Below are 27,897 nucleotides of genomic sequence, written 5' to 3'. Positions count from 1 at the left end.
AATAGACAAAAAATTTCCAATTCACCTATATGTACATGCAATTTTGTACGTCAAACTTTTTTTCTTGTACTTTAATTCTCGTTAAGTTGTTATAGCAAAACAAATCAAACTCCTTGTTCTCCATCTTGTTCTCTCTTAAGGTCAGAAGGAGGCAAAAAGCAATCCATGGACAAACCACAAATATTGAAATCAACCTCTTCAATTCTCCAGGACTCCTCAATCTTCCGCCTGTGATGAAACGCTTCTCCATACCTATACAACGTGGTATTAGTTCTACCACCATGAGCTATATTAATCCCATCAACGTATCTATAATCTTGGATCATCGATTCCATGCTTGTTTCCCAAAACACACTATCATTTCCTTTAATGGACTTCATTCGTACTAGCTTTGTGTCCTCGAATTGGACAAGAAGTCCTGTACGTTGGCTGAAATAGCCCCATACTGTGTGGTGGACAATTTCAGTGTTGGGTGTACATTGTGCTTTAAGGAGAAGTGGGGCAGTCTCGAGCTTGAGTATGAAACAGTCCTCATCGTTTATGGATTTCTCTCCAATGCACACCGCATCTAGGAACAAGTTAGCTGTGCACCTGGGGTCCAATCCCTGATGAGATCACCACAAAGTGAAAATAATTCATATGCTAAATGCAAAGGAGCACATTTTGAGGTATGTCCAACAAGATCATGTACAATATTTGATGATGCTTGAAAATGTTGTATAAGTTATTGATATGAATGGCATTAATATCTCCAAATCTAAACCCTTAAAATATTTTACATATTAAATTCATATAAATGTCTATTCCAAACTCTTCCGTTTATCTTATTATGATTCATGTCAAACAAGTCAAGTCAACCTAAAATTCAACATCTAAAATATTATTTGCATTACTATAATCAATATAATTATTAAAATGTTATGATAATTCATAATGTTCAAATCACTAAAAAGATTAAAATCAAATATATGGTTTTAAAAATTTTCACATTAGGAAGCTTTAATTTTCTACTTATCTAAAAAGACATTTTGAAATCAATACACTGCCTAAATTGTTATAGAAATCCCTTTTAAAAAAATAATAATAATAATAATACCAAGGATACTTTAGTCATGTAAATGCATAATCGATTCGAGCTTGAGTATTGAGGTTTTAAAACTCAAAACTCTTTCTAAAGCCTTCCCAAACCGCTTTAAATAACTACAAACTCTTACTATCAGAAAACCCATTAAACTCCATTGCCATCCCTAGTTATTCAACAATTTGAAATACATATGAGTATATATAAACACATAGATACATTTAAGTATATTTCATTAGAAATATGATCCATGAAAGCCAATTCTAGTTTGAAAGCAATAAATATATATACCTGGAAGAACCTGCGCAGAGGCCTTGGAGGACCTTTATTAGCATGAGAAGGTTGAGAAGAAGACTGATTCCAAGCTACCTTGCCATCACTACCTGCACTGACCTTGAAACCAGAAACAACCAATTCCAAATACCACAAATCCGGGTTCTTTTGCCATAAAACGAATCCACCAACCTCACAATTGCCTTTGGCATGCAAACTAACATCACCTTGGCGCATTTCTGACCCAACCATCTTCACTTGTCCCACTGCATACATGCTTTTCACTGAATTTAATGCTGCTTGTCCTCCAGTTGCAGCTACATACTGTTGTACTATATATTTCGCTGTAGAAGCTTCCTGTTCGTATAACAGAAAATGTTTTTGTTAGCTAGCTATCAATGAAGGTAGTGATCAGTGTGTTTCAAAAATAAAATCATTCATTACTACTAACCATTAACATGATGCTTACTTTGAAAGTACAAGTTTTTGTGAGATGGAGACAAAGGTTAGAATTCAAGTTTCTAAGAAGAAATTTTACATTTATACACTTAAATTATATTAGAGAAATATTTCTTTCTCAATTTTTTTTTTTTTTAAAAAAAAAAAAAAATCCTTTCTACCCTATTATCTTTCCAATAGAAAAATGCATGGAAACCTATTGAAAGGCATTTGAAAAGCATTATTAAGGGTAAAGAATCCATTTAAGAAACTAATGTGGTGGGATGAAGGGTTTATTGAAATAAATAAATCAGTAAATTGGAAAGGCTCTAGTGGTGCTTTTAGCTGCATATTTTCTTAAAACGGGAGAAAAAAGTGACTTATTTGCTTAAAGTAAACTAAATTTACTTAAAATCTCTTTCGTCTTATCTTTAAGCTGATGAACTTACAGCAAATAAGCTAGCTAAACACACTAGGCATTCATGGATTGATGGTGAGTGCATTTCACAACATTCAAACAAGTGGCAATAAACAAAAAAGAGTAAAATTTTTGTATAGGTTACCAATAGCAAGAATAACAATGTATCATGGTCCTTTAACATACAGAAAGACTTCAATAAAATATGTCAATGGGCCAGGAGTGCCATATATGCCATCCTCTTTTGAAAACTCCCACCCCTAAATACGGCAAAAATTTCATTTAGAAATTTCAGAGGTCACTCATATTTTGACCTCCTAGAAAAAAAATGTTCTTGACCATTGGTTCCATCATTTAGACCAATATAAAATAGGATTATAGATTCAAGACTCATCCAATAGTATAATGTTAATGATCAAATTAAAGGTGGTAATTGTGTAGCATAGCATAATGTGTACCATCAAAAGGTGGGAAAGAAAAACTTATCAGACCCCCCATACTTGTAAATTTGATTACATATCATTGAGAACATATGAAAAATGGTATATAACTCCATGATACAACAATTAATGTATGTTTTATTCTGAAACAATGAAGAAAAGTTTATATATATGCTTACAATAGAACAATCTTTGATGGGGCGGGTTAACGGTTGGTCTGGTTGGACTTGAAAAGGGATGAGAGGAGTACCAACAAGCTTTAGCAATGCCATAAACTCATTGTTTGATGCAGCCGCAAGATGTGTTGATTTATCCACACCTTGAGCTCTCATCAAAGCACGCAAATTTTGCCAACGCAGCGCGCCATTGCTGCCCATGTTGGTGAACATTTCCTCAGGTATAGGAACCTCCAGCACGGTATCAAGCCCATCTTCCTTATCATAATTTGGACACAGTTTCCTCATGGAAATAAACATGACTTATAAATTGTATGTGAATTATGAAGAATGTTATGAAAGGCACTGAGAAAGAAAGGGAAAAAAAATTAAGGAGGAAGAGGAAAGGTAATCCTAAGTACAAAATGGTAATTACCTTCCTCTTTCTCACCATAAACTTGATGTTGGGATTGAATGGAGCAGGTGATTTTGTATGTATATGCAAATGAGAACTGGTAATGAGAAGGAGGGGAGGGAGAGTTTTGTGTTGCCTAGGGTGCTCCTTGCCCGTAGGTCTCGTATGGGCACGGTTTTATCGAAACAAGTACAGTTTCCTTTATTTAAGGAACCTTCACCAAATTTTATTTTATTTTTTATGAGAAACAAACTAACTGAAAACACACATATGATTAACGACGATAAGTTAATATGTTATTTGACTTATTTTCTACATCTGTATGTAACCAATTACATACCTAACACCATGCATTATATTGATTACAAGAGTCTAAACATACAATCTTTCACATTTATTAGGTGGCAAGTTGTTAATAATAGACAATAAAATAGTATAAATGGTGAACAAAATCAATAACAACTTAACACCTCTATACTTTGTATAAAAAAGACAGTTTTGTATGTAGCATTAGTTGACTGATTAAATGAGTATTTGTGGAAACCGAGTTATGTTTGGTTTCATTTCATATTAATAAACATGCCATCTATTCATATTTACTAGGTGGAAACTTGTTAATAATAGACAATAAAATAGTATAAATGGTGAACAAAATCAATAACAACTTGACACGTCAATATTTTGTGACAAAAAAATAAGTCATGTCCATAGCATTAGCGCTAGCATCAGTTGATTGATTAAAAGATTATTTGTGGAAACCGGGTTATATTTTTCATCTCATATTAGTGAGTCAGTCATTCAGTGACCAAATTAAATGATAGTATCAGTTTCTACTTATAGGAAGATAGATATGAACTATAAAAACTAGAGTAATTAGATACAATTTTTCAATTTTATAAAAATCAAAATCAAATTGTAAAAAAGAAGCACATGTCATCTAGCCAGCCGACTTTTCCTAATCACATCACAGCGCTATCTTCTAAAGAACTAACAAGAGCATGACTTCTTCTAATTTTAATTTGTTAGTGTGGAGGCAGAACACAGTGAGATAAAATAAATAAAAAAACGAAGCCATGGAAAATTATGAGAACAATGAAGCCACGACTAAAAATGTTAGCAGGAAGAGAGAGAGAAAGAGAGAACCTGACAAGGAAGAGAGAGTAGCTGATGTGCTTGGATCTTTTAAGGATTTTAATTTTTTTTTATACAAGATAGAATTTTTACGCTAACCTAATCTAAGTGTATATGTGTGAAAAAATAACTGCTAAAGAATAATTATTTTTAAGGAATAGTATTTCCTCATGATAAAAACACAATAAATTACTACTAAATGGTTATCTATAATGATATATATAAAGAGAAGTGTCTCTTACACATACCTTGTTAAATAGACAATAGACGCTAATTAATTTTTGAAGCTATGATTTTAATTCAAAAACTGAAATGTGTACTTTATGAGTTTGTGTATAATAGGCAATATGTAATAAACACAACTCATACATAAAGTCAAAGACATTTATCTTTTTAGATAATATCACAAAATTTTGCCACGTAAACTTTTGTGTCACAATTTTACAAATCAATATTCTAGTATATATTTTAATTAGAGTTATATTCTATTCCCTGTATAAACCTGCCAATTAAATGATAGGATAGATAATTTATTATAAAAATACAAACATAATAAATATCTATTAATAATTATCATAATTATTTATTTAAGAATTCTATAGAATAACACAATCATAATGAATACCTATTAATAAATATTATCATTATCAAATTTTATATTTAATACTGAATAGTGCTATGTCCAAAATATTTTCACAGAAATTTATATATGTGGTAAGTTCAAAGTTTTCATTGGTTCTAATATGGGTCAAATGCTAAAATATTGTGATAAGTTGTTACTGGTTCAATTATAAGTCAACCACAAAAATATTGTGGTAAATTATTACTGGTTCTAATATCGGTCAACAACTTATAATTGAGATTTGTTGTAAAAATATTGTGAATTTAGCATATCTTTGTAATATTTCATATATAAACACAAATTGAAATAAATGGAAATGTCTATTAATAACTATTATCAGTGGCGACTCCAGAAATTTTGTTCAGGGTGTTCCTATTCCACTTTGAAAAAATTTTGGGTCATTTTGGTCTATTTCAGGTGTTTCGAGACATTTCGGTAAATACTGGCCGCAATTCAAAATTTGGCAGGCATGAAGTTTGTACTTAGAAAAAAAATTCTTAAAACCAAAACAAATTTGCATTCTGCACACCGAAAAACCTCAAAAGAAAAAAAATAAAATAAAATAAAAAAGAAAAGAAATTAATGAACAAAGGTACCGGTACAATAAACTATAAGTTCATTTGAAATATTAATCGAATTATTAATTATTGTTGTTTAGTTGTTTCATAAATTTATTTGTCTTTTATAAACTATAATTTGTTGTATTGTTGTTTCATTAATTATTAAATTATAAAATTATTAATTTTTGTTTAGCTTAACATAATTTAATTTGTTTGTCTTTTATAATGTATTAGTTAATTAAATTATTAATTATTGGTGTTTAGTTGCTTTATTCATTTTTTTTACTAACTATTAGGAGTCTAACACACACTCCACTGTGCTTAAGCACACACCTCATGTGTGCACACACCCCTGCCTCTGCATGCCTTTTAGTTCAAAATTTGTTTGGCATAAAAATTTTGAGGATGTTCCTAATATTGCTTGAGGGGTATTCTTTTTTTTTTTAAGGGTAAATAAATAAATAAAAATTAAATTATTATATATAAAAAAAAAAATTCAAGCCAAGGTGTTCCTGAGTAGCGTCGCCACTGACTATTATAATTATCACGTTTCCTAATATTTATATAAAAAATTATTCTAAGTTTCATAATATATACATACACTCAAAATAAAATGATAGAGAGACAAAATCATTTTGTTTTGTTGATAAAATCTTATTTTATTGAAAATTTTTGACTAATTCTTATGTATTAATTATTTCATTATGGAATCTATTACAATGTACCAAACATACTACACCCAAAATCTGTAGGAGTATGAAAGAATCTGAAGCATACAAACAATTTTTTATTACAAGGAAAGTGGAAACCTCAAGCACATTTGCTGTTCTGTTTGAAGCATAGTATAAAAGTTTTACTTGGTTTAGTTATTCCAATTTTATACTATTTTCCTGATGCCAGGGAAATCTTGCATATAATATGAATATTTTTTTTTTCTCCTTTTCCATTAAAGGTTTATAAATCTGTGAACAATACAAGATGAGATAATCTTCTTCAATATGACCTTAAAAAAAATTAATAAGAAAAAAAAAAAAAAAAAAAAAAGCTTATCATCTGGTTAATGGTTAACTTCATCAAAAGAAACGTCAACTTTTTCTGTATATATAGAAATAAAGAGAGTTGAAGTACTCATTAAAAGAGAAAAAATTCTGGAGTTGAAACCTTAGTAACTCCAGCTTTCTATGTGGTGGTAATCTTATAGATTAATTAGGTCAAATTGTCAAAACGCGTGTGCATAGTCACAAAATCTTCTCTTCTGTATTGTTGTGAATGTTTCATATGTCCACGTAGGAATGAAATTAGACGTACAAGAATTTGTCCTCTCATGCATCTCAGGGAGCTCGAGAGAATCAGAAAACCAAAGACATCATTTTGTACGATTAACAAAGTGTGAAACTAATATATATTGGGGGGCCCCAAGATTTTTTTGTGGATTGAATAATCGTATGGAATCTGTCAATTAAAGCAGAGGCTGTAAACAACTTGTTTCCTTTAACCTGGAAACCTGGAATAGATTTAAAATCATATAAAATGTTGTTGATATTCTTTTATGTTTAGAGTAAGGAGTTTGAATATTATTTATATAAAAATGTATCTTTTTTTTTATAATTGAAAGCTGAATAATATTGCTTGAAGTGGTAGTAGAAACAACATAATCGGCAGTATTGTATAAATCCCTTTGCAACAGGTTTAAATTGTGCATAAGTTTGGGATGTATGCATCAAAAAAAGATGATCATCAATGTTGTTTTGTACGATGGATCCGTGGTAGAGAACAAGACACATTTCTAAAGAAAAAAAATTGTGTTAGATGGTCCTATTATAATTATTAAGGACTCGTTCAAACATTATTGGTTTCCCTCCTTGAAAATTTCTACATTTTCAAGATATAAAATGCTTATATAATTTATACTATCAATTTTATTATAAAAAGATTTACAAACTAATATAGTAATCTATATATTTTATTACAAAACTGAGAGAAAATTCAATTAAATTCTAAATTTGAATATGATTTTGTGCCACATGTCTCATCTAATTTTTAAATTTGTGTATCAAGTAAATTATTAGGTGCAACAATCGAAAAGTCTAAATCTGATTAGATTCTAAATTTAAATTTAATTGGAGTTCAATTTTGCACCAAGTACCCTATCTAATTTTTTACTAATTTTTATGGCAAATGAATTATTGAGTACAAAAATAGAAGAGTTTAGATGTAATTAGATTATAAATCATATATATATATATATAATGAAAAATCATTACATATTTTAAAAATTCATGGTTTAAAAAATGTGTAAATTGTAATTCTTATAATTTTTTTAAATGTATACGCTCGTAAAATATAATTGGAGCTGCATCAACAATATAATAAGTGATGATAATGCCTAATTGTCTATCACCCAGTGTAAGCAAATTTTTAATTATTATTACAATTAACTAGTTACATAAACAGTCATTTTCACTTCATTAAAAAAAAAAAATCAACCTTGTACAAGTTCAACAAACCACACCCCAACCTAAATAAAGTTTCTTTCTAAACTAGTTTGGAGAGAAACTCTTAAAACTTTTCATATTTTTTTTTTATGTGAATTTATAAAATCTAACTATTGAATTTCATGTTCCTTATATTTTTAACATGTGTGGGGGTAAAAATGTTCGAACAAACGTTTGGGCTTTGGGCCTGATTGGTTAATACAAGTCTGTTTGGTCAGGGTCCATAGGCCCATAGGTCAGTCCGCACTATAGTGGTCCGAGGAGTTGTCCGAAGAGAAGTATATCCTTGGACAGGCCCAGCAATGGCCCTGAGACTTGCTAGACGGATTGGAGGCAGAATTCTGGAAGAACTGGTGGGTAAAAGTGTGATCCAAGCACCCTTTAGAAGCAAGAACGTGTGAAAAATATCTGAGGAAAAAGCTGCTACCACCACATTAAAGGCCCTGCATCTACCTCCCTGGCCGCATTAATGGAAAAATGACATCTGAACAGTAAAATTCAGCCTTCTTGCTATTATTTGAATACTTCAAGAAGGTGGTGGATGGGACAAGTATCTAAAGGAAAAGTTTGTATGACACGTGGATGAAAAAGGAAAGAAAAAGAAGTATATAAGAAGACGAGAGAGGAAAGAAGGGGGACCTGCTTCTGAGCTAAAAAAAAAGAACTAAGAATTGTAATCTTTGGCATAGAAAGAGAAGTACTATACAACTCGTCCGAGGAGGTTTCTTTGTCATATTTACTTATCATTTGCATAGATTATGGCATTTTAGCCTGTTAATTAACTTCCAACATCCCAAACCTAGGTTTCAAACTCATACTCTACAAATTTCATTATATAAGGCTCATTGGGCCTGACCCCATCACTTGTTTTTGGGTCCGGGTACAATTGTGCACTTACAACATGCATATCAAATTTCATTCAAATCGGATGTTATTTACTGTTAGATCAATAAGCTTATTTTTTATACACAATTTTAGATCACGAAAACTTAAAATTTTAACATTTTTTTAATAATATAGCAATTGATCTTTAATCTTCTTAAAATTTTGTGTACATAACAAAAAAAAAATATGAAGAAAATGTAATCCAACAATTAAATTTTTAAAATTCACCCTCAATATAAAGTTCATTTTTTATTAACCCAAACGCCTAATAACTACTGCACAGACTTTTTCGAACATTACATTCACAAAAGGAATTCAACATTCCTTTCAGATTATATTAAAGTATAAACCATGCACATATATAAGAGCATCCACAGCAGTGGAGCTAAAAATTTAGCTTTTTAGCTCCACCAAAAGTTACTTTATCTATTTTACTTATTCACTTTACAAAACATGCTGCAGCAGTGGATCTATTTTAGCTTTTAACACAATAAAATAATATAAACATCACAATAAAATAATATATCCACTACAATAAAATAATATATTCATTACAATAAACAACCATCACAACTACCCGCAACCGCTACCATCGACTCTTCCACCGCCACCGCAATCGCTACCGCCACCGCTACCGCTGCCGCCGCCGCCGCCGCTACCGCCGCCGATTCTTCCACCACCGCAACTGCCACCGCCACCACTACCACCAACACCGATTCTTCCACCACCGCGACTGCCGCGGCCACTGACCCTTCCACCACCGCCCAAATTATACTTATACATTTTTTTTTTTTACTAAAACAATTTCTCAATCATCATGATAACGTAACAATAATATTTTATTTTAACTCCAAATTATATATATACAAAACTCAAACTAAATTATGAAATAGAGGAACTTTATAATAAAACATATAAAATAAAACACATATTATAGCTGGAACAATGTAGTCCATAGATTACTCACATACATAACTCAAACTAAATTACAATAAAACTCACACACTCGCACAAGTTCCTACAACTCGTCATGCAATTGCCATAAATGTTCAACAAGGTCCTTCTGGAGTTGAAAATGAATGTCTCGGTCTCTAATGCGTCCATACCTCTCAATGCATGACAGAAATTCATCATTTTGTTCATGTAACACTTGCATAGGAGGATTATCCACTCCATCAATTTGTTCATAATCCAAATTTACCACTTCATTATCATCCCGTTCATCTTCAACAATCATGTTATGGAGAATTATACACGCTTTCATGATCTTTTGGAGTGTTTCAAGATGGAAAAAGCGTGCAGGTCCACGGACAATTGCGAAACGTGCTTGAAGCACTCCAAATGCACGCTCAACATCCTTCCTATGCGCCTCTTGGGTTGCTGCAAATAATTTTCGCTTAGGTCCTTGTGGAGATGGGATTGTTTTCACAAATGTTGCCCACTTTGGATATATGCCATCAGCAAGGTAATATCCCATTGTGTAGTCATGACCATTGATTGAGTAATGTACTGCAGGACCACGTCCTTGACAAGTTCATTAAATACATGAGACCGCTCTAACACATTAATATCATTATTTGACCCAGGTAACCCAAAAAATGCATGCCATATCCAAAGATCATATGATGCTACTGCCTCCAAAACAATAGTAGGCTCACGAATATGACCACAATATTGACATTTCCATGCAGATAGACAATTTTTCCACTTCCAATGCATGCAATCAATTGAACCTAACATACCTGGAAAACCTCGGCGTTCGCCATGAGCTAACAGTCTAGCAATGTCTTCATTGTTTGGCTTTCTTAAGTATTCCTCAGAGAAAACATCAACTACCGCAGTAACAAATTTTTTCAAACTTTCTAATGCAGTAGTTTCTCCAATCCGCACATATTCATCTAGCAAATCCCCCGATACTCCATACGCAAGCATTCTAAGTGCAGCAGTTATCTTTTGTAACGAAGATAAACCAAGTTTGTTGGCACTATTTCTTTTTTGGACAAAGTAAGAGTCATGAGCTTCTACCTTAGATTGAATACGGAGAAAAAGAGAACGCTTCATCCGAAATCTCCTACGAAATAAAGCGGGTGGATATACTGGCGTGGGAGCAAAGTAATCAAGAAAAAGCCTCTCATGGCCTGCCAAATGATTACGTCGAATAGAGCGACGACGTTTAGGTTGTGATGTTTCCATAACATGTTCTTCGATTATCTCATCCTCATCTGAGTCATCAAGAAGCAACTTGTACAACAAAGAGCGATTCATGGATGCAACCTTCAAGACAATTGAAAAACAATTATTACTATAGATGCAAGATTAAAAAGTCAAGTGACATATTGAATATAACAAATTTACGCATAAGCCACAACAAATTGAATATAACCAAAATACTATAAAATACTTTAAATTTTACTTGCTCTAATTTCTATCAAAGCATCAGCAGCAACAACAACAACTCAACAAAACAACAACAACTTGCTCTCATTTCTATCAAAGCAAAACAAGATAAACAATAAATTTAAAGGTTTACTACCAAAATACTATAAATTTTAAGGCACTACAAAATACTACCAAAATACCATAAATTTAAAAGTTTACTACCAAAATACTTAAAGGCCTACAACCAAAATACTTAAAGGCTTACATAAGCCACTACAAAATACATAAAGGCCTAAGCTACATCCAAAATACAATCAAACCCATTAATTACGTGAACTTCGTTTTGCCATGATTTCCTCTTGGAGTTGTTCATAAAAAGCTTTTTGTGCTTCGGTCAAGCCACTTGTATCTTTTATCATGATTCTCTCCTCCTCTAACATATATTGCATCTCAAATTTTTTCTTCTCAATCATGACTTTTTCCTTCTCAATCTTAAGTTTTTCTTCACTTCTTTCCTTCTCAATTGTAAGTTTTTCCCTATCAATAAGCATTTTTTCCTCTTCCAATCGAGTTGCATCCTCAATAAATTTCATTTTCTTAATCAAATATTCCCCTACATCTTTTCCGGTGGCTTTGTTCCTTCGGTTGGCTTTTTCGGCCTTCTTACCAATTTGCCTCTCAAGATTGCAACCGTCACCAAGTCCGGACCCACAATCCCCTTCGCCCCCTTCGCCAATAGATGTTGACTCTGGAGTTGGAGGCACGGATGCTCGTGATCTTCCATTAAGATTGGCAAACTTTGGTTGGTCCTTTAACATGAGCCAACAATGCTCAAGAAGAAAGGGTTTTTGGTGTATCTCCAAAAACAAAGCCTTCGCATTGATAATCTAAAAAATATATATATATAACATGATTAGAATCTTCAAACTATTGATAAATGTGTATATTATCACTAATGCAATATAATTTATACCTGATCTTGTTCGGTTATACCACTTTTATGAAGTGCGTTAACTTTAGTCATGCACCCTGCAAACTTATTTGTCCTTTCACTGATCAATCCCCAACGACTTAACAAGGAGGTAATAGTACGTGTGTTACCGGATTTATTGTACTGCGTGAAGTATTCCCAAACTTTTTGACGAAATGTAGCTTGTGTTTGTTCATTACTGCTTACGGGATCAACACTAGTATTAAGCCATGCTGACACTAAGAGTTGATCTTCCTCTACACTAAAGTTAGCGCCCCGTTTTTCTTTTGTAGAAGAGGCATTCTCAACTTCAGGTGGAGAATCAGAAACTGACACAGGAGTATTTTGAGATGTTCCTAAAATTTGTGAGTTAATTTCTATATCCCCATTCATGATACCCGTGTAATATGGTAGGTCCCTACATGACTCCATGTCTCTACGTGACTACATAAAATTAGACAAAAAAAAAATGTAAAGTTCCTTGCACACAAAAATTTTCCAATCGAATAATTATATCAAAACTTAAAATACTTAGAATCATAACAATAGAACATGATTATGCATAAATACTTAATTTGACAGTAGCTTAATCCCACTAATAAAGAAAACCACACCACAAATTCCTGCAAATAGAAAAATCCCACAACATTCCAATACAAATATATTTTGTCTATTCATAGATGCTCTGAATCAAAAGCCCAAAAAAAAAAAATTTGGCTAAAATTCCCTGCACATAGACAATTCCCAATCTAAACTTAAACTCTTTATTTGAAAAAAAAAATTGGCTAAAGTTCCCTGCACACAGACAATTCCCAATCTAAACTTTATATCAAAACTTAAATTCTTTTTTAGTACTAGTTGATGGACAGAGATGAAATCAGTCAACCAACATTTTTCCATATAAACGTGTATTCTAGAAACTGTGTAGGATGTGGTTCTTTTTACAAACTTCATTTTGGTTCTTTTTTTAGTAATATCATGGTTATGAAATCCATATGAAATCCATAAATTCCTGCAAACAGAAAAATTCCAATCTATTTCATCACAAATACATTTAGTCCAATACATTCTGTACACACAGAAAATTCCATACACACATAAAATTACCCTGCACACAGAAAATTCACAATACATTCTGTCCAATACAAATACGTTCTGTCAATTCACAAATGTTCAACTGACTTGAATCTGTACACACAGAAAATTCCATACACACAGAAAATTACCCTGCACACAGAAAATTCCCAAATACATTCTGTCCCATACAAATTCGTTTTGCCAATTCACAAATGTTCAACTGACCTGAAGTGAAACAAAGGGCTGATCGGCGATGAGCTGAGAGGGCTGATCGGCGGTGAGCTGAGAGGGCTGATCGGCGTGGGTCTGAGGCCGAGAGGGTTGATCGGTGTGGGTCTCAGTTGATCGGCGGTGGAACGGTGACGTTGAAGACGGTAAGGGCCGGCGGCGGCAAGTTTGAGAGAGTTGAGAGCTTCGACGGCGTGGGCTGAGGTTGATCGGCGGTAAGCTTGAGAGAGTTGAGACGGCGTCGGCGTGGGTCGGCGGCGAGCTTCAGAGAGCGACTGTGAAGAGAAAGTGAAGGAGAGAGTGAAATGGAGAGACTTCCGGAGTGACTGAAGAAAGAAGACGGCGTCGGCGGCGATGGCGGTGAGCTTCAGAGAGGGCGGTGAGCTTCAGAGAAGGAGAGACTGAAATGGATGAGCTTTCCGGAGTGACTGAAGCGAGGAGGGATAGTGTGAAATGAAAGCCAGGGAGCAGGGAGTCTGATAAATGTTTTTTAATCGAACCCGAATAAAATACTATTTTTTTTTTATAACTTTCAGCTACAGTGCTCATGTATTGATACATGAGCACTGTAGCGCAAAGCTAAAAAATTTTAACTTTGCCTCCACTGCTGCGTATAGGATTTTGTGGTTTGAGTGGAGCTAAAATAGCAATATAACTATTTAGCTCCACTGCTGTAAATGCTCTAATAACTTATCATTAGTTAGACTTTCTATCTAAGGGCAAGGTTACTATTTTCAATGCCGGCCTCTCTTTTACTATATATATACACACACACTATATTGACTCAAGCAGCCTTAGCTGATTAACCTCAAAATCATTTCCGACATGGCTAAACGTTTCAAGCTTAAATTCCCTTCCTTCCAATTCTGTCGTCCCAAAAACCTTCTCACTCTCCCAGTCAATCCATCACCGCCGGCAAAATACCGGTCATCTCCGGCCAACCCCAAAGCACAAGACATCATTCACTCAAACCTCAAAGCCCCGCCTTCAACACCAGAACACACTCCTCCTCCCTCGAATAATCGCCACGTGTCATCAAACACCGAATCAGTCGGTTGTGCCTGCCGATTAAAACCATGCACACAGTACCGCAGCGTCGCCGGGTCATCATCATCATCTCCAGCAGAATACACGTGGAAGAAAGAAACCTTAGTTTCTACGAAGGATTGGTCTAGCAATGAGGTTGTCAGTAACTCCGTTGTGAGTGTGAGCGAGAAATGTGAAGAGAAGGAAGTAAGTAAAAGTGGTGAAGTGAAAAAGGGTCGGAAGCTGAGAAGGTATGCTTTGAAAAGTGAGTTTAGTGGCGTGCGTGGGATTGGGAAAGTGAGGGAGAGCTATGCGGTGGTGAAGAACACACAGAATCCGTACGAGGATTTCAAGAGGTCCATGTTGGAGATGATACTGGAGAAGCAAATGTTTGAGACCAAAGACTTGGAAGAACTTTTGCACTGTTTGTTGTCTTTGAACTCGCGCGTACATCACGGAGTTATTGTCGAGGCCTTCTCTGAGATTTGGGAAATCTTGTTCTGTCAGTCACCCGAGGACAACCGAATTTCTCTTGGACTTTAAGCTAAAAGTTAATTCCTTTTTTTAATATATTTATTGTTCTTGTGGCTATACATGTTGAAGATTTCACGGGGTGAACAATAGAAATATATGTTTTTTTTTTTTTTTAAATCAGAATCAATAGACATGTATGTTTGAGTAATGTAAAAGAAAAGGAAAAAAAAATGCAAGTGCGTTCAATATATCATTTGTGAAAAATTAAAAATTTTAAACGCCTAAACTAAGTTTATCTTGTCAAAATTTTTTGTTGTTCAACAATATTATCTAGTCACCACCGTATATTCTTGGTGCGATAGTCACTCTATAAGTATAAGTACTTGTTGAGTGTGGGTGCAAGAGCCGGGGTTCAAGTCTACAGGAGGAAGCTTCACACACATATACACTTAAATTAGGCTAGAGTAGAAATTCTATCTTGTATAAAAAAAATAAAAAACAATATTATCTAGTCATTCTATAGAGAAAAAACATACATTCAAATCCTCATTTCCCATCTCTCAAGCAAACCTGAGCTCATCTTTTCTTTTTGAGGAAGCAAACCCGAGCTCATCTTATATATTATACACAGTTGAAACTGTCACTTAGCCAAAAAGCTCTAGGCATAATATAATCTTTTGGTTTGTTTGTTGTGGCAAAATGCTACTCGTATATTTAAAATTGAGTAAATAGTAGTATACATTAGTTTTTGCGCACAATCGTTTGAGTGAAATAAACATCACCTTTTAAAATTTGTCAAAAATAAAATCTATACATTGTATTTGTACTTGTTATAGTTGAACACGCCACGCATATAATACGAAATCTACTTTGTCGCTGACATCAATGACCGACTTTACCGGTAATGAAATTAATCATAATGTGTCACAACATTCTAAGGGCCAGTTATATGTGAACACAATATGTTGGAACAAGTAAATGAACTAATAATATGAACCCAGGATTACCCAACACACACTCACACAGACACGCAAAGCGTCCAAAATTTCCAAGTGGTTTTAGAGTAAGATGGGAAATTTGAGTCAGTTCGTGAGGTTCTAAGGATTAACCGATTAGGTGAAACATATGGATACCGGATATGGTTGTGTGGGGGGATATATAAATAAATATATATATGAATATATATATATATATATATATATATATATATTGCATGAAATAATAATTTGCAGAAGTTAACAAAGGGCGACTGAAATTGATGTTAATGAAAAATGAATCTTCAAATAAATTATCTTTTAAGCAATCACTAATCCCTCAATGTCAAGATTTAGCTCTCTTCATACAATACAGTGCAAATAAATGGAAATATGAACAAGAATCGGTAGATAACAGGAAAAGGAGGTTGATATCACTGCTTCTGGCCTACCTTGAAGTTACGTGCAGTAAGCGTTATGGAAAGCCTCCGTGACTCAAGCAATTTCCCTCTGCTTCTATCAATTAGATACCAGAAATACTATTATACAACAACCAAGTATCTCAAAGCTAATTAACCGGCAATTCCTGAGCGTCGGTAATAGATTCTGACAAAGATACCACGTCATCCTCAAAAAACTTGACATGGCAAAGCTCTCCACCAACTTCATCTGCAAAAGTAATTTTCTTCTTCTCTTTGTGGACTACATTTCCAGAAGAAGAACCTGTCTCAGTCAATCTCTGTACTTGGTTGACCAAAATTCCTCCTGCTTCATAAGCAGAAGTAGATTCCTTCCTTTCCTTTTGGGCAACATTTCCAGAATAACCAGAACCTTTCTCAGTCATTCTCTGCAATTAATAATAAGAAGCAATTCTAAAAATGCCATAAAACCAAAAGCAATTAATTAAACTTTTTTTTTTTCCAAAATCAAGATCCAATTAAATTCAATAGTATGAGAAGAGGAACAAACCATGATTTTACAAAAGCGGTTGCAGTCCCTTGCCATCATTGAAAGCCATTTCTTTGAGCTTTCTTCAATTCGAGTTGCATTCTTAATGGCCATTCTTGCCTGCCAATATAAAGAATTTAAAAGCATGATCTACATATGCACCCACGCATTTGTGTGAACTTGTAAAATTATGTAAAACATTTTATATGTGCAATAATCTGTATGTGAAAACAATTATTTTGCCTATATAAAGTTTAGATAGAGGTTGTATATTTTCTCTATAGAGTATGCAGAACAAAGATTGTATATTCTATAAAACCCCACAAGATAATCAGCATGCAAGAGAGTATTGTGAAGGAGACAAAAGGCATTATGCAAAATTTATAGGATCATTAAAACAAAGACGGGTCAAATACAAGGTTAAATCCCCAGCAGTTTTGTCAAAGTTGGATGTGATTTACCAATAATGGATCCAGTTTTCACTTCTATGGAACCCATAAAAGCCAAAGCTGTCCCAGCACCACTCTTAAATAACCAATTACACAAGGTTCAGATTTACATCCACCCAGTTACAAATAATTCAAGAAAGAGAACAGCAAAGCTCAAAAAGAGTCTCCCAAATAGACAAGGAAAAGTATATTAATCTTTGTACTGTAAACGTCCGTACAATTCACACAATGGACTAGAAAAAATATAGTAGATACAGGAAAATCAAACACTATCGATCAAGAAAGCCAATATTTAGACAACTTGACAAGTACAATACCTCTACAGACCATTATGAGACAACAAAAGATTAAATGAGAGAGGGAAGTATGAGTCTACATGTATTTGATTCAACCGCTGTGTCAAGGATGCATAGCAATTCGGATCCCTGTCACTTTTAATGGCAAGATATGCAATAAAACTAATATGTTACTTGGGTTTATATTTACCAGAATTGGGCATCTTAAAAATTTTGAAAAAAAAAAAAAACATTTTGGCTTCAAAAGCCAGGTTGGCATACCATGCCTCTTTACCCATAAAAAAGTAAACAACTATTTCCAATTTGTATAATAACTCACCCTATCCACATTATATTTGAAGGAAGATGCTGGACAGGCTTCAGGGAGCAACCTCTCTTCCAGAATTTCCTTCATGGACTTCAACTCTTTTGTAAGTTTCACGGCAAGACATTCAAAGTCATTCATCTGCTGCTGTGAGAATTCTATGGCACTCTGTGAACAACTTTGGATAGAGGTGCACCCAGTGCTAAAACGTGGTACAGCACCAGAAAGATTAGGAACCTTATGAACAATTTTGGGAGGGATGCCTCGCTTATCATTCTTTCGTTTCCTTGTAATTTGTTGAGGGTTAATACCAAGTTCAGCACCGCTGATCAGATCAGGTCCTTCAACTCTATCGATTTTATTCTTCCCGAAGTCTAATTTCCCACGACAATCTGACATCATTACAACCAAAAACAGTATATTAGATGGTGAATGCGTAAATATTTCAAATAACAAAAACAGAATATAAAAAAATTATAACTAAATTTGAGTTCACATAATGGAATTACAATCAAATGACCAAAATGAACATTGAATAAAAGAACCTGTCATATCTTAGTATTCAGTAATGATCTTACTGTTAAAAAGTTGTAAAGAGAAAAATTACTTTTTACTTATATTCAATATGATTAGAAAATCCTCTGCTGCACTTTGGCCACACAGGAATTGTTTGTAGTTCTACAAATAACAGTTGTTACAAAACTGCACCAGGAACCAGAAATGATAGTCAAGAATTCTCACTGACCATTCAACTGGATTTCCTCTAGGGCAGTTCCATGAACTCCATGTTAGGCTTTCTTTACTTTTTCTTTTCCTTCTCTTTTGGATCAACATTGCAGGAAAAAATTGTAAAAAAGATTTTAAAAGATTTATATATATCCCTCCTGCCTATGAGATGCAGGATTTGCCATATAATTTATTTATATCATTCAGTATGGCTTTTTATTTTTAATATTTGGCATACCCTGTCCACTTGGCCAGCACAGTATCATCACCATCCAAACCAGTTTGGAGAACATGCATTGGTCATAAACGTGAAGATTCCATAGATCCAAAGATGATAATGCATACACTTACTGTGATATTCATTGTCTTGTAACTCAAGGGAATCCATAGCCTTAAGGAGTCTTTCCTGGGAAGTTGGAGAAATGACCTGAAGGTGAAAGCACATGATGAAACACAAAATCTGCATATGTAAATCAAGCCAAATAATTATCACCTAGATAGTCACATACCTTTCTGGTTGCAAGCAGCCTCTCAGGAGGATGCTGCGACTTTGAATGATGACAATATTCAAAGTCAACTGGCATCATAAGCTCATCGGTAGCATCACAGGGATGAATCCCTGCTGAGATGTTTATTTCTGCATTAGCACAGGCAGACTTTTGGGGCTGCTTCTCTTCAGATGAAGGTGAATTATCCTCAACAGAATCAAAACAGCTATCAGGACTCAAGTTACTGTCACCAGATGAGCTGGAAATAACAGTGACTTCAGGATTAGAAGGTAAATCAGCCACAATGTCATCCTCAAACACAAATGCATCACCTCTGTATCCTAACTCAATGACCTGAGTGCTCTTACAAATGCTCATATGAGGTGCTTGAACCTTAATATCATTGTTTTCGTCCATAGGAGAACTACTTTGAGAGAGATCAGAAATGTAAGAACTATGATTGATGCCTGAAGAAATGGTTCCTGGGGAGATGTCATGCAGAACTGAATGGGAATATTCCTTTTTCTCAGAATCTGCTACAGGAAAACCTTTGCACTCGTGACTGGTTGTTTCTGTGTTATCCTCCTCCACAGAATCCCCACCTGAGGTCCTTACAATCTGAATGGACTTGGGATCTGCAGGTTCCACATACTCAAGACACATATCATTAGTAACACAATATTCTGGCTCTTTTGTCAATGAAACTGACACCTCCAAAACACCTGCATCAGCTCTCTCACACAATTCACTAGTTGTCATTCCACAACCACCCTCTGGCTCATGACAAGGCAAGGACTCCACCTCCATAGACTTCCCACCTGAGACCCTTACAATCTGAAGAAAGTTAGGATCTGCAGAATCCATATGCTCATAACACAATTCATTAGTAACACAATATTGGGGCTCTTCCATTGATGAATTTGACACCTGGGTCTCCATAACAAATTCATTTGAAATTGACACCTCCAAAACACCTGCATCAGCCCTCTCACACAATTCACTAGTTGTCATTCCACAATCACCCTCTGGCTCATGACAAGGCAAGGACTCCACCTCCACAGAATTCCCTCCTGAGGCCCTTACAATCTGAAGAAAGTTGGGGTCTGCAGATTCCATATACTCGTAACACAATTCATTAGTAACACAATATTGGGGCTCTTCCATTGATGAAATTGACACCTGGGTCTCCGTAACACAGTCATTAGCTCTCCCACACACTTCATTATTTACCATTCCACAAGAACCCTTTGACTCACGACAAGGCAAAGAAGAATCATCACCAACACACATGACATCTTGGCAATCTGAGCAATCAGATTCAGGATCCTCAAATTTAATATTAATAACTGACCACAAATCCCCACTAGACTGGGGCAAAACCATATCAATTGGGACCTGTCCAGATATAGCAATAGACATGGAACTTTGAGACGAAGCTGAGGCATGGTTTCTCATACGCTTTTTCTTTGCCTTCATTTTCTTTGAAAGTTTAGATTTCCAACAACTAAGAGGCTCCTTGAGGTCAAGATCTTCTTCGTCTGTTTCTAAGTCAGAAAATTCTTGTCTTAGACAGGAGGAAGTTTCAGCAGTTTCTTTACTTAATTTAACACACTTTGAACGCTTCCTTTTCTTTGTTTTGCATCTATCCTTAATTTGCTTCAATGTCATATCGCCAAATTCTAAATCAGCCAAGTCATTGTTAATTCCATTGTCACCACCATTGCAATATAAGTCAAAAGTTTCAGGCTCCCTTTTGACAGCTCTTCTTTCCACCGTATGTAGCCGCGGACTTTTGACCTCAGTCGTATCACTATCACATGACAAACTTTCACTCTTGTCCTTTGGCTGAAGCATTGGAAGCAAATCATGATTTTTGGCATCTAAAACTCCATATATGTCTTCTAAATCCTTGAAGGTGAGTGAAGGCCTTCCACGAGTAACATTGAAGATTTTTGTCACAAAACCACCTTTAATAGCCTGGATAAAGTGCAAATGATTGCAACTCCTTAACTCCATTAGATGAAGACGAAACTTATACTCTTTGCAGTAGTTTAGGGATGTTCAGTACTGTAGCTATAATGCCTGCCTGAAGCCAATGGCAACTTTACTCATTAACTGGCCAAATGCAATAACACAAAGTATAAAAGTGATCGTAAATGGAACAGTGATAAATGATTGTAAAAGTTCTGATTAAAATATACCCTTTATCTTAAGAGCTGCTTCACAAACCAAACACACAATAAAACAATAATTTTCCATTAAAAATTGCTAGCTCAGGCTAGGATATGAAACAACTTCTAGATATTCTTCCTCTGAAAAAATGTCCACTGCACATAAACTAAGGCATGAAAGATTAACACAATATCGGACATTTCTTATGCAGAGTTTAAATGTTATACAACATTACTAATATCAGGGTGGAGCTGCATTGTTATTGGGCAGGAGGCAGGGACCCCACTGAAAATTTGAAAAGATTTTAGGTTTATTTTATATATATACACGAAATATCTGGGTCATAAAGCACCAACTAAAAAGTTGGTGTTATATCGATTACATGATTTTACTTCAAAAGTAGGGGATTTTACTTCAAAAGTAGGGGATTTTACAAATTTAAAACGAGTTATTGGATTGGATTGGATCAAAAAGAAAAAAGTTAGAAATAGAAAGTTGATAAAGAGAGAAAGACCCTATTATGCGAGTGTTAAAATTCTTAATAACAAGCTTGAGCATGCACATGTGTGTAGGTGTGTTGCCAATTTGATTTTAAGCATGCCTGATTTCATGCATTTCTCTACAACCTCAGTTTTCCATATGGTGGAAACCAGTGTGCAAACAAGTACAACAAAACTGATACCTTTATTCACAAGATTTCAAGTATAAACACCCAATTTCAACTTTAGATAAGCAAATAATTCGTTTTCTAAATAACAATAAAATTTCAAGGACAACAAAACGCATACTCTTTGGTTGACAAAGCAATGAGATATAGCTCAATTGACAGTGACACTTTCTTTCTCACATTATACTGGGATGGAAGGTGAAATCGTGGGTTCAAGAGTCAAAACCCACCAGGTGGGTGTATAACATAAATAGTTAAAAATTGATTTGTAAGCCTGTGTTTAATTGCTTCTTGAGAGCTGTTTTTAATTGCTTAAAATTGGATAGGACTTTGGAAATCCAAGGGAATTCTAGCAAATCTACTTATCTTGTAGAACAGTTGTTGAGATTTTGAAGTCTAAGGAGTCAAAATTGAATTCCACAGAGCACCCATATTGTAAAACTTGAATCAAGATCCCCAAATTCCAAAATGCCCCAAATCCCAACAACCAAACGCGGCCTTAGATTCAAAATTTCAGAAAGTGTTCTAAAAAAAACACATCAACATGCAAATGCAGAAAGTCCACCAAACCCAGAGAAACCCTAATTCAAAATATAATTAAAGCGATAAATAAACCTAACAACATACACAACTGAAAAAACCGAAAAAACATTTTCCCCAAGTCCCATTTAGATAGGAGAAAATACCCTAAATATACAGATCTAGCGGCTTAATGTGAACATTTCAAATAGTCATAATAATAATAAGCTTGCATTGAATGGCTTTACCTTGGATTGAACGCACCGTTTCACTTGGGAGAGTCAGGTAGAGCAAGCTGGAGCTAGATCGTGAAAAATGGGGAGAGAGAGAGAGAGAGATTGGTGAAAGATAGAGAGTGTTGAAAAAGAGTGTTTAGGGTTTGAAAGGAATTTAGAATCAGATTTCAGATGTCGCGCTCGCGCCAATATGTTTGGCGGGAAGGTGTGTGTGTGTGTCTGGGGGGCGTTGTCTCAGACTCTCAAATAAATGTATTAAAGGCCACCAGGGAAACTTTTTTTGTTGAGTGCTAACATGTAAGGGTCATCAAATAGCCATGACCCATGGGCTGGCCCAGTAGCCCGCTAGCCCACCAGGCTAATGGGCAGCTTAGCCCGGTAATATTGAAACCTGCGGGCAGTCCAGTAGCCCAATAAAACAGGCTATGGATTGGTTTCTTTTCTCATGAGCATCCGGTGGGCTGGCCCGTTAGCCCAGCCCATTAGCTTAACTCATTGCCCAAAATTCATAACAAAATAATTTGGGGGTTGGGTGGGTGAAGGATGAACTTTAGACATTATAAAAACTTTAAGACCACACACCTAACCACTAAATACTTGGAGTGATTGTGATATAATATACATAATAAATATATATATATTTTGGTATTAGTCTAGTAGTTTTGATTTTTAAAACTAAGTCTAAGTTACTAAGATGACCGTTGCCCTACCTCTATGCCTCTAGAAAGAAATTCATTCTTTCCTTTGATAAATTCCAATTCTTTCCTTACAAGTTACAATTATAGAAGAAATTCCTTAAACAAAAAAAAAGCTTACGGTTGGTTGGAAGAAATTCTTTCCTTTAAGAATTGATATTTGACTCTTTCATACATTTCCTTTAAGAATTGATATTTGACTATATTTCCTTTAAGAATTGATATCTGATTCAGTGATTCTTCAAATATTTCCTTTGTGAATTGAGATTTAATTCTTTAAATATTTCCTTTAAGAATGTATCCGTTTGAACAAAAGTCATCTCTTTTCTTTTTTTTCTTTTTTCTTTTTTCTTTATTTTTTAAGTATCCAATCTATAAATACCTATCACATTTCTCTCATTTTACTCACAAAAAATCTCTCAAATTCAAACTCTACCTAGACTATTCTTTATTTTTCAATCTTTTATTATTTTTGCCCTCTTATAGTTATATACTCTATAGAATAATTAGTATTATATTTTTAATAGTTATATTTATACAATTACAAGTATCAAATAATCAAATTCTTCAAGTTGGAGGCTTGGAACTTGGAGGCTTGAGCATCCAATTGCATTTGAAAATCAACTTCTTCAAATTGGAGTGGAACTGTGGAAGCTATTTATCTCAAAATTCGATTGATTGGGTAACATATTTTCATAACTTTTATTATATACTTGCTGTCTCATTATTTGTATACATTATTTTTATTAGTTTTCAAAATTTTAAAATGACTCATAGAAATGATCACATCATACTAGATGATCTAGATGAGCAAGGGCAACATTTTGAGTCAATTGGTTCCCCCACATCCCCAGTTTCCCCTACATCTAATGTGCCAACTAATAATAATACTACACTCAGCTCAAATCCAAGTTTTACTAATAAAAAATTAAAAAGTGAAGTTTTGAAATTTTTCAATAGGGTAGAAAGGATAAAACAAGACGGAACAAAATAAATTAAAGCTATATGTAGCAAATGTGGTGAAGAGCTGGCTGGTGGCCCAAATGCAGGGACTAACCATTTAAAACGGCATATGTTAAATAGTTGTAAGCGAAAAAATCAAATGGATAGTAGAGATTTTCAACAATTATGAAAAGATAAGGAGGGAAATTTAACTACATTTATTTACACTGATGCAAATGCACATAATGAAGTAGTAGAATGTCTTGTTAGACCTGAACACCCTTTTACATTTGTTGAAAAACATGATTTTACAGGAATGGCACAACGTGGTTTTACTCCACAATATAAAGGATTTTCTGCATCCACCGCAAAAAGAGATATTATGAAGAGTTTTAAATTTTATAAAGAAAAATGAAAAAGTATTTTGCATGCACATAGTGGTAGATTTTGTTTAACTTCTGACCTATGGACATCAAGAAATAAATTAAGTTTTCTCTCTTTAACTATTCATTATATTGATTCCAATTGGAATTTAAATAAAAGAATAATATCATTTAAAATGTTGGAATCTCCACACACGGGCTATAACATTGCAAATCTTATTAGTGAGGAACTTCAATATTGGGGGATTACTGATAAAATATTTTCAATAACACTTGATAATGTAACAAATAATGATACGGCTGAGATGTTTTTAAAAGAAAAATTAAGCTTACCTTTACATGGTACATTATTTCGAATATGTTGTTGTGCACATATTTTAAATATAATTGTACAAGATGGTTTATCAAATTTATACTCATCTGTTGAAAAAATAAAAGATATTGTTCGTAATATTAATAGTTCTCAAGCAAGATATGAGTTGTATATAAAATGTTGTATGGAATTGAAAAGAAACAAAAAAATATATAAATATTGATGTGCCTCATAGGTGGAATGCTACTTATCTTCTTTTAGATTCAGCAATAAAATATAAAGATGTTTTAAATTTATATTATTCTCATCTTTCTCAAAATTCACGTTGTCCTCTATAAAAAATTGAAGAACATGATTGGATGTTAGCAGAACTTGTAAGAGACTTTTTAAAGGTTTTTGATGATTCAACAAAAATATTTTCTGGTGTATATTATCCAACATCTTGTAGAGTTATAATTCAATTGACTAACATTTGTGCAAAATTTTCAAAATTTTATGGGCAAAATTTTGGAATATTTGATGAAACGTTAGATTTAATGAGACAAAAATTTGACAAATATTGGGGAGATATTCCTTTGGATTTTGGAATGGCTATTATTCTTGATCCTAAATTTAAGATTGAAGAGTTGAATGTTTTTTTAGAAATAATTTATAATGATGAAGTTGAAAAAATTCAAAAGACCATACAATCATTTCAAAATTCAATGACACAATTATTTGATTATTATAGAAATGCTTATAAAAAGTCTAAAATTAGTGCCCAAACACAAAACGCAAGAAACTCTTTGTCCTCTACTAGTTTTCTAGGTGACCAAGAAGAACAAAATGCTTATCACATGGTTAAAAGAAGAAGAGAACAAGCATCTTCAGTAACATTAGGTGGGTTATCGGAATTTCAACGTTATTTAAATCAGCCTTTACTTGAAATTGATGAAGAAGGATCGTTTGATTTATTGGGCTGATGGAAAACAAATCAAAGTAAGTATCCCATACTTTCCATTATGGCTCGTGAAATATTATCAGTTCCTGTTTCCACAGTAGCATCGGAAGCATCTTTTTCTGCAGGTGGTAGAGTTGTATCTGACAAGAGATGTGGTCTTAGTCCCGAGACTGTTGAGGCACTTGTGTGCTTAAAGGATTGGAACTTAGCAGACACAAGACGACAAGAAGCAGAACAAGAAGCATAATTAGCAGAGGCATTTGAGCGATTGAAGTTAGAAAGGCCCGAGTGGATGCCAAGAAGTCCACCACATGACCAGCAATCCACCACTTCAAGATAATGCTTGGCAAATAGTTATAAAATTTATGTAACAAGTTTTTCAATTTTTTTCTTAGATAAAATTATTTGATGTTTCAACACAAATAGATTGAAAATTGCAAATGATAGACAAGCGTGTGGGTGCCAACCTAGTTGGGATGTACACATGTTGTAGTGATGCAACTATTTTCACTCTAATATATTCATGAAAATTTCAATGTACTTATTTATTCTTATCAATACAAGTTAATTAATCTTATTTTAATATCTTTTTAAGAGGTATGTCTTAGTATTTTTTTTAATAGAATCTTTTAAGTAGATTTAATTGTTCAATTTGATAGTTTGTAATAATATATAATTATAATTTGTTTGATTAAATTTTTATAACCCCATTGAAGACCCGTTAAAAATGCCCATGGGTAGCCCATTAAACCCATCTCACTAGCCCAGCCCGCTAAAGCCCAAATGGGCATTGCCCATGGGTAGGGCCATGGGCTAGGGTTTTTCCATCCAGCTCGACCCGACCCAGCCCATTAACTAGTCAACAACCCGTTAAGCCCAGGGCATTAAACTCATGAGCCAAGTAAAAACGGGCCGGGCGACCCATTGACGAGGCTTACTAACATGTTGTATACCTACCATGTTACTGTTGTTGTTGATTTATTATTGTTTTATCATGGTAATGATAAAAGCTTCCAACGAGGCAATGAGGTGGATTTGGGAATGAATACAAATCCTCCATCTCATATGTATGATTTTTTTCTATTTTTAACTTCGATTACTTTAAAAAGGAAAGTAAAAATAATATATAGTAGCAAATTGTAATTGGTAGAGAATGAAGTGAATTAAAATATAGTTTTAATTTTTTTTTTTTTAGAGAGTTTCAACCTATGGTGTCCGCTCCTGATGATAGCTCTTTATCATCAGACCAAGACACCAATAAGTTTTTGGTGTAGGCGAAAATTGAACCCCAAATCTCTTATACAACCATCAGAGACTTTACCAGTTGAGCTAACTGGAACCTACTAGTTTTAATTTATTTAAATTAAATGAATTTTTATTATAAATTTATTGTGGTAATTACAGTAAATTCGCATATAGTTAGACTCGTTTTCACATTTCCTATCTGTGATTCAAAACTTGATATTCTACCTACCTGAAATTAGCTTTGCCTTTCTCTCATAACAAACCTCTTTATTTGCCATTAGAAAAAACAACTTTTTAAAATATGGTTTACAACATTTCTAGCAAAACGATAATATTGTTAAGTATCGTTTTTGCATTAGCATTTCCTCCAAAGTAAGTGATATTGTTGAGTTTTTCTAATAAAGTTATTATTTTATTAACTAAATTGTTGGGACAATTGATTGATTGATATAATCAACCAAATAGAGTGTTGACAATAAAGCTTATTTCTAAATCTTCCAATTAGATAATTTATGTGTTTAATTACCTAATCG

General features: G+C 33.9%; 4 protein-coding genes across 7 annotated transcripts; 1 reads left to right on the top strand and 3 right to left on the bottom strand.

The window, feature by feature from the left end:
* Positions 1–104: 104 nt before the first annotated feature.
* LOC142643759 (uncharacterized) lies at positions 105–3,178 on the bottom strand. The gene is made up of 3 exons (XM_075818508.1): positions 2,830–3,178; positions 1,373–1,711; positions 105–605 (listed from the first exon to the last, which is right to left on the bottom strand). Exons 1-3 carry the CDS (start codon positions 3,124–3,126, stop codon positions 105–107), a joined length of 1,137 nt encoding a protein of 378 aa, XP_075674623.1. The 5' UTR covers positions 3,127–3,178.
* Positions 3,179–9,931: 6,753 nt separating this feature from the next.
* On the bottom strand, positions 9,932–12,694 carry LOC142643673 (uncharacterized). Its single transcript, XM_075818403.1, has 4 exons — positions 12,266–12,694; positions 11,910–12,101; positions 10,656–11,187; positions 9,932–10,437 (listed from the first exon to the last, which is right to left on the bottom strand). The coding sequence occupies exons 1-4, from the start codon at positions 12,692–12,694 to the stop codon at positions 9,932–9,934; spliced, it is 1,659 nt and encodes a 552-aa protein (XP_075674518.1).
* Positions 12,695–14,370: 1,676 nt separating this feature from the next.
* Positions 14,371–15,301, top strand: LOC142622923 (uncharacterized). The gene has a single exon (XM_075796482.1). It carries the CDS (start codon positions 14,393–14,395, stop codon positions 15,134–15,136), a length of 744 nt encoding a protein of 247 aa, XP_075652597.1. The 5' UTR covers positions 14,371–14,392; the 3' UTR covers positions 15,137–15,301.
* Positions 15,302–16,328: 1,027 nt separating this feature from the next.
* Positions 16,329–23,113, bottom strand: LOC142633486 (uncharacterized). Of its 4 annotated transcripts, none has more exons than XM_075807746.1 (6): positions 22,859–23,113; positions 19,274–21,338; positions 19,116–19,191; positions 18,054–18,430; positions 17,011–17,109; positions 16,329–16,888 (listed from the first exon to the last, which is right to left on the bottom strand). In XM_075807746.1, the coding sequence occupies exons 2-6, from the start codon at positions 21,266–21,268 to the stop codon at positions 16,610–16,612; spliced, it is 2,826 nt and encodes a 941-aa protein (XP_075663861.1). In that variant the 5' UTR covers positions 21,269–21,338; positions 22,859–23,113; the 3' UTR covers positions 16,329–16,609. The 4 variants fall into 4 exon arrangements, with proteins under 4 accessions (XP_075663861.1, XP_075663855.1, XP_075663839.1 ...); XM_075807740.1 differs by having other exon boundaries at positions 18,054–18,440; positions 19,117–19,191; positions 19,274–21,367; positions 22,859–23,070; XM_075807724.1 differs by having other exon boundaries at positions 18,054–18,440; positions 19,117–19,191; positions 22,859–23,070.
* Positions 23,114–27,897: the final 4,784 nt, after the last annotated feature.

The sequence above is a fragment of the Castanea sativa genome, chromosome 1, assembly GCF_040712315.1.
Source record: "Castanea sativa cultivar Marrone di Chiusa Pesio chromosome 1, ASM4071231v1".
In the NCBI taxonomy this organism is placed as follows: domain Eukaryota; kingdom Viridiplantae; phylum Streptophyta; class Magnoliopsida; order Fagales; family Fagaceae; genus Castanea; species Castanea sativa.
Note: the sequence above shows the minus strand (reverse complement) of the source record. Positions and strands in the feature narration are given on the sequence as shown.

Bases quoted from the DNA above. Each gene is read 5' to 3' on its own strand.
- LOC142633486 (XM_075807740.1), bottom strand. From the start codon at position 21,268: ATGGAGTTAAGGAGTTGCAATCATTTGCACTTTATCCAGGCTATTAAA. The intron at 18,441-19,116 runs AGTAAGTGTATG...TTTTTGGTTGTA, and splicing joins TACAAGACAATGAATATCAC to ATGATGTCAGATTGTCGTGG. The intron at 16,889-17,010 runs GTTTGTTCCTCT...TATTAATTGCAG, and splicing joins ACCGCTTTTGTAAAATCATG to AGAATGACTGAGAAAGGTTC.
- LOC142643673 (XM_075818403.1), bottom strand. From the start codon at position 12,694: ATGGAGTCATGTAGGGACCTACCATATTACACGGGTATCATGAATGGG. The intron at 12,102-12,265 runs GTATAAATTATA...CTCATGTTAAAG, and splicing joins GTATAACCGAACAAGATCAG to GACCAACCAAAGTTTGCCAA. The intron at 11,188-11,909 runs GTAGGGGAATAT...ATTGTCTTGAAG, and splicing joins ACAAAGCCACCGGAAAAGAT to GTTGCATCCATGAATCGCTC.
- LOC142643759 (XM_075818508.1), bottom strand. From the start codon at position 3,126: ATGTTTATTTCCATGAGGAAACTGTGTCCAAATTATGATAAGGAAGAT. The intron at 1,712-2,829 runs GTAAGCATATAT...TTATACGAACAG, and splicing joins CCATCAAAGATTGTTCTATT to GAAGCTTCTACAGCGAAATA. The intron at 606-1,372 runs GTATATATATTT...TGATCTCATCAG, and splicing joins CTCTGCGCAGGTTCTTCCAG to GGATTGGACCCCAGGTGCAC.
- LOC142622923 (XM_075796482.1), top strand. From the start codon at position 14,393: ATGGCTAAACGTTTCAAGCTTAAATTCCCTTCCTTCCAATTCTGTCGT.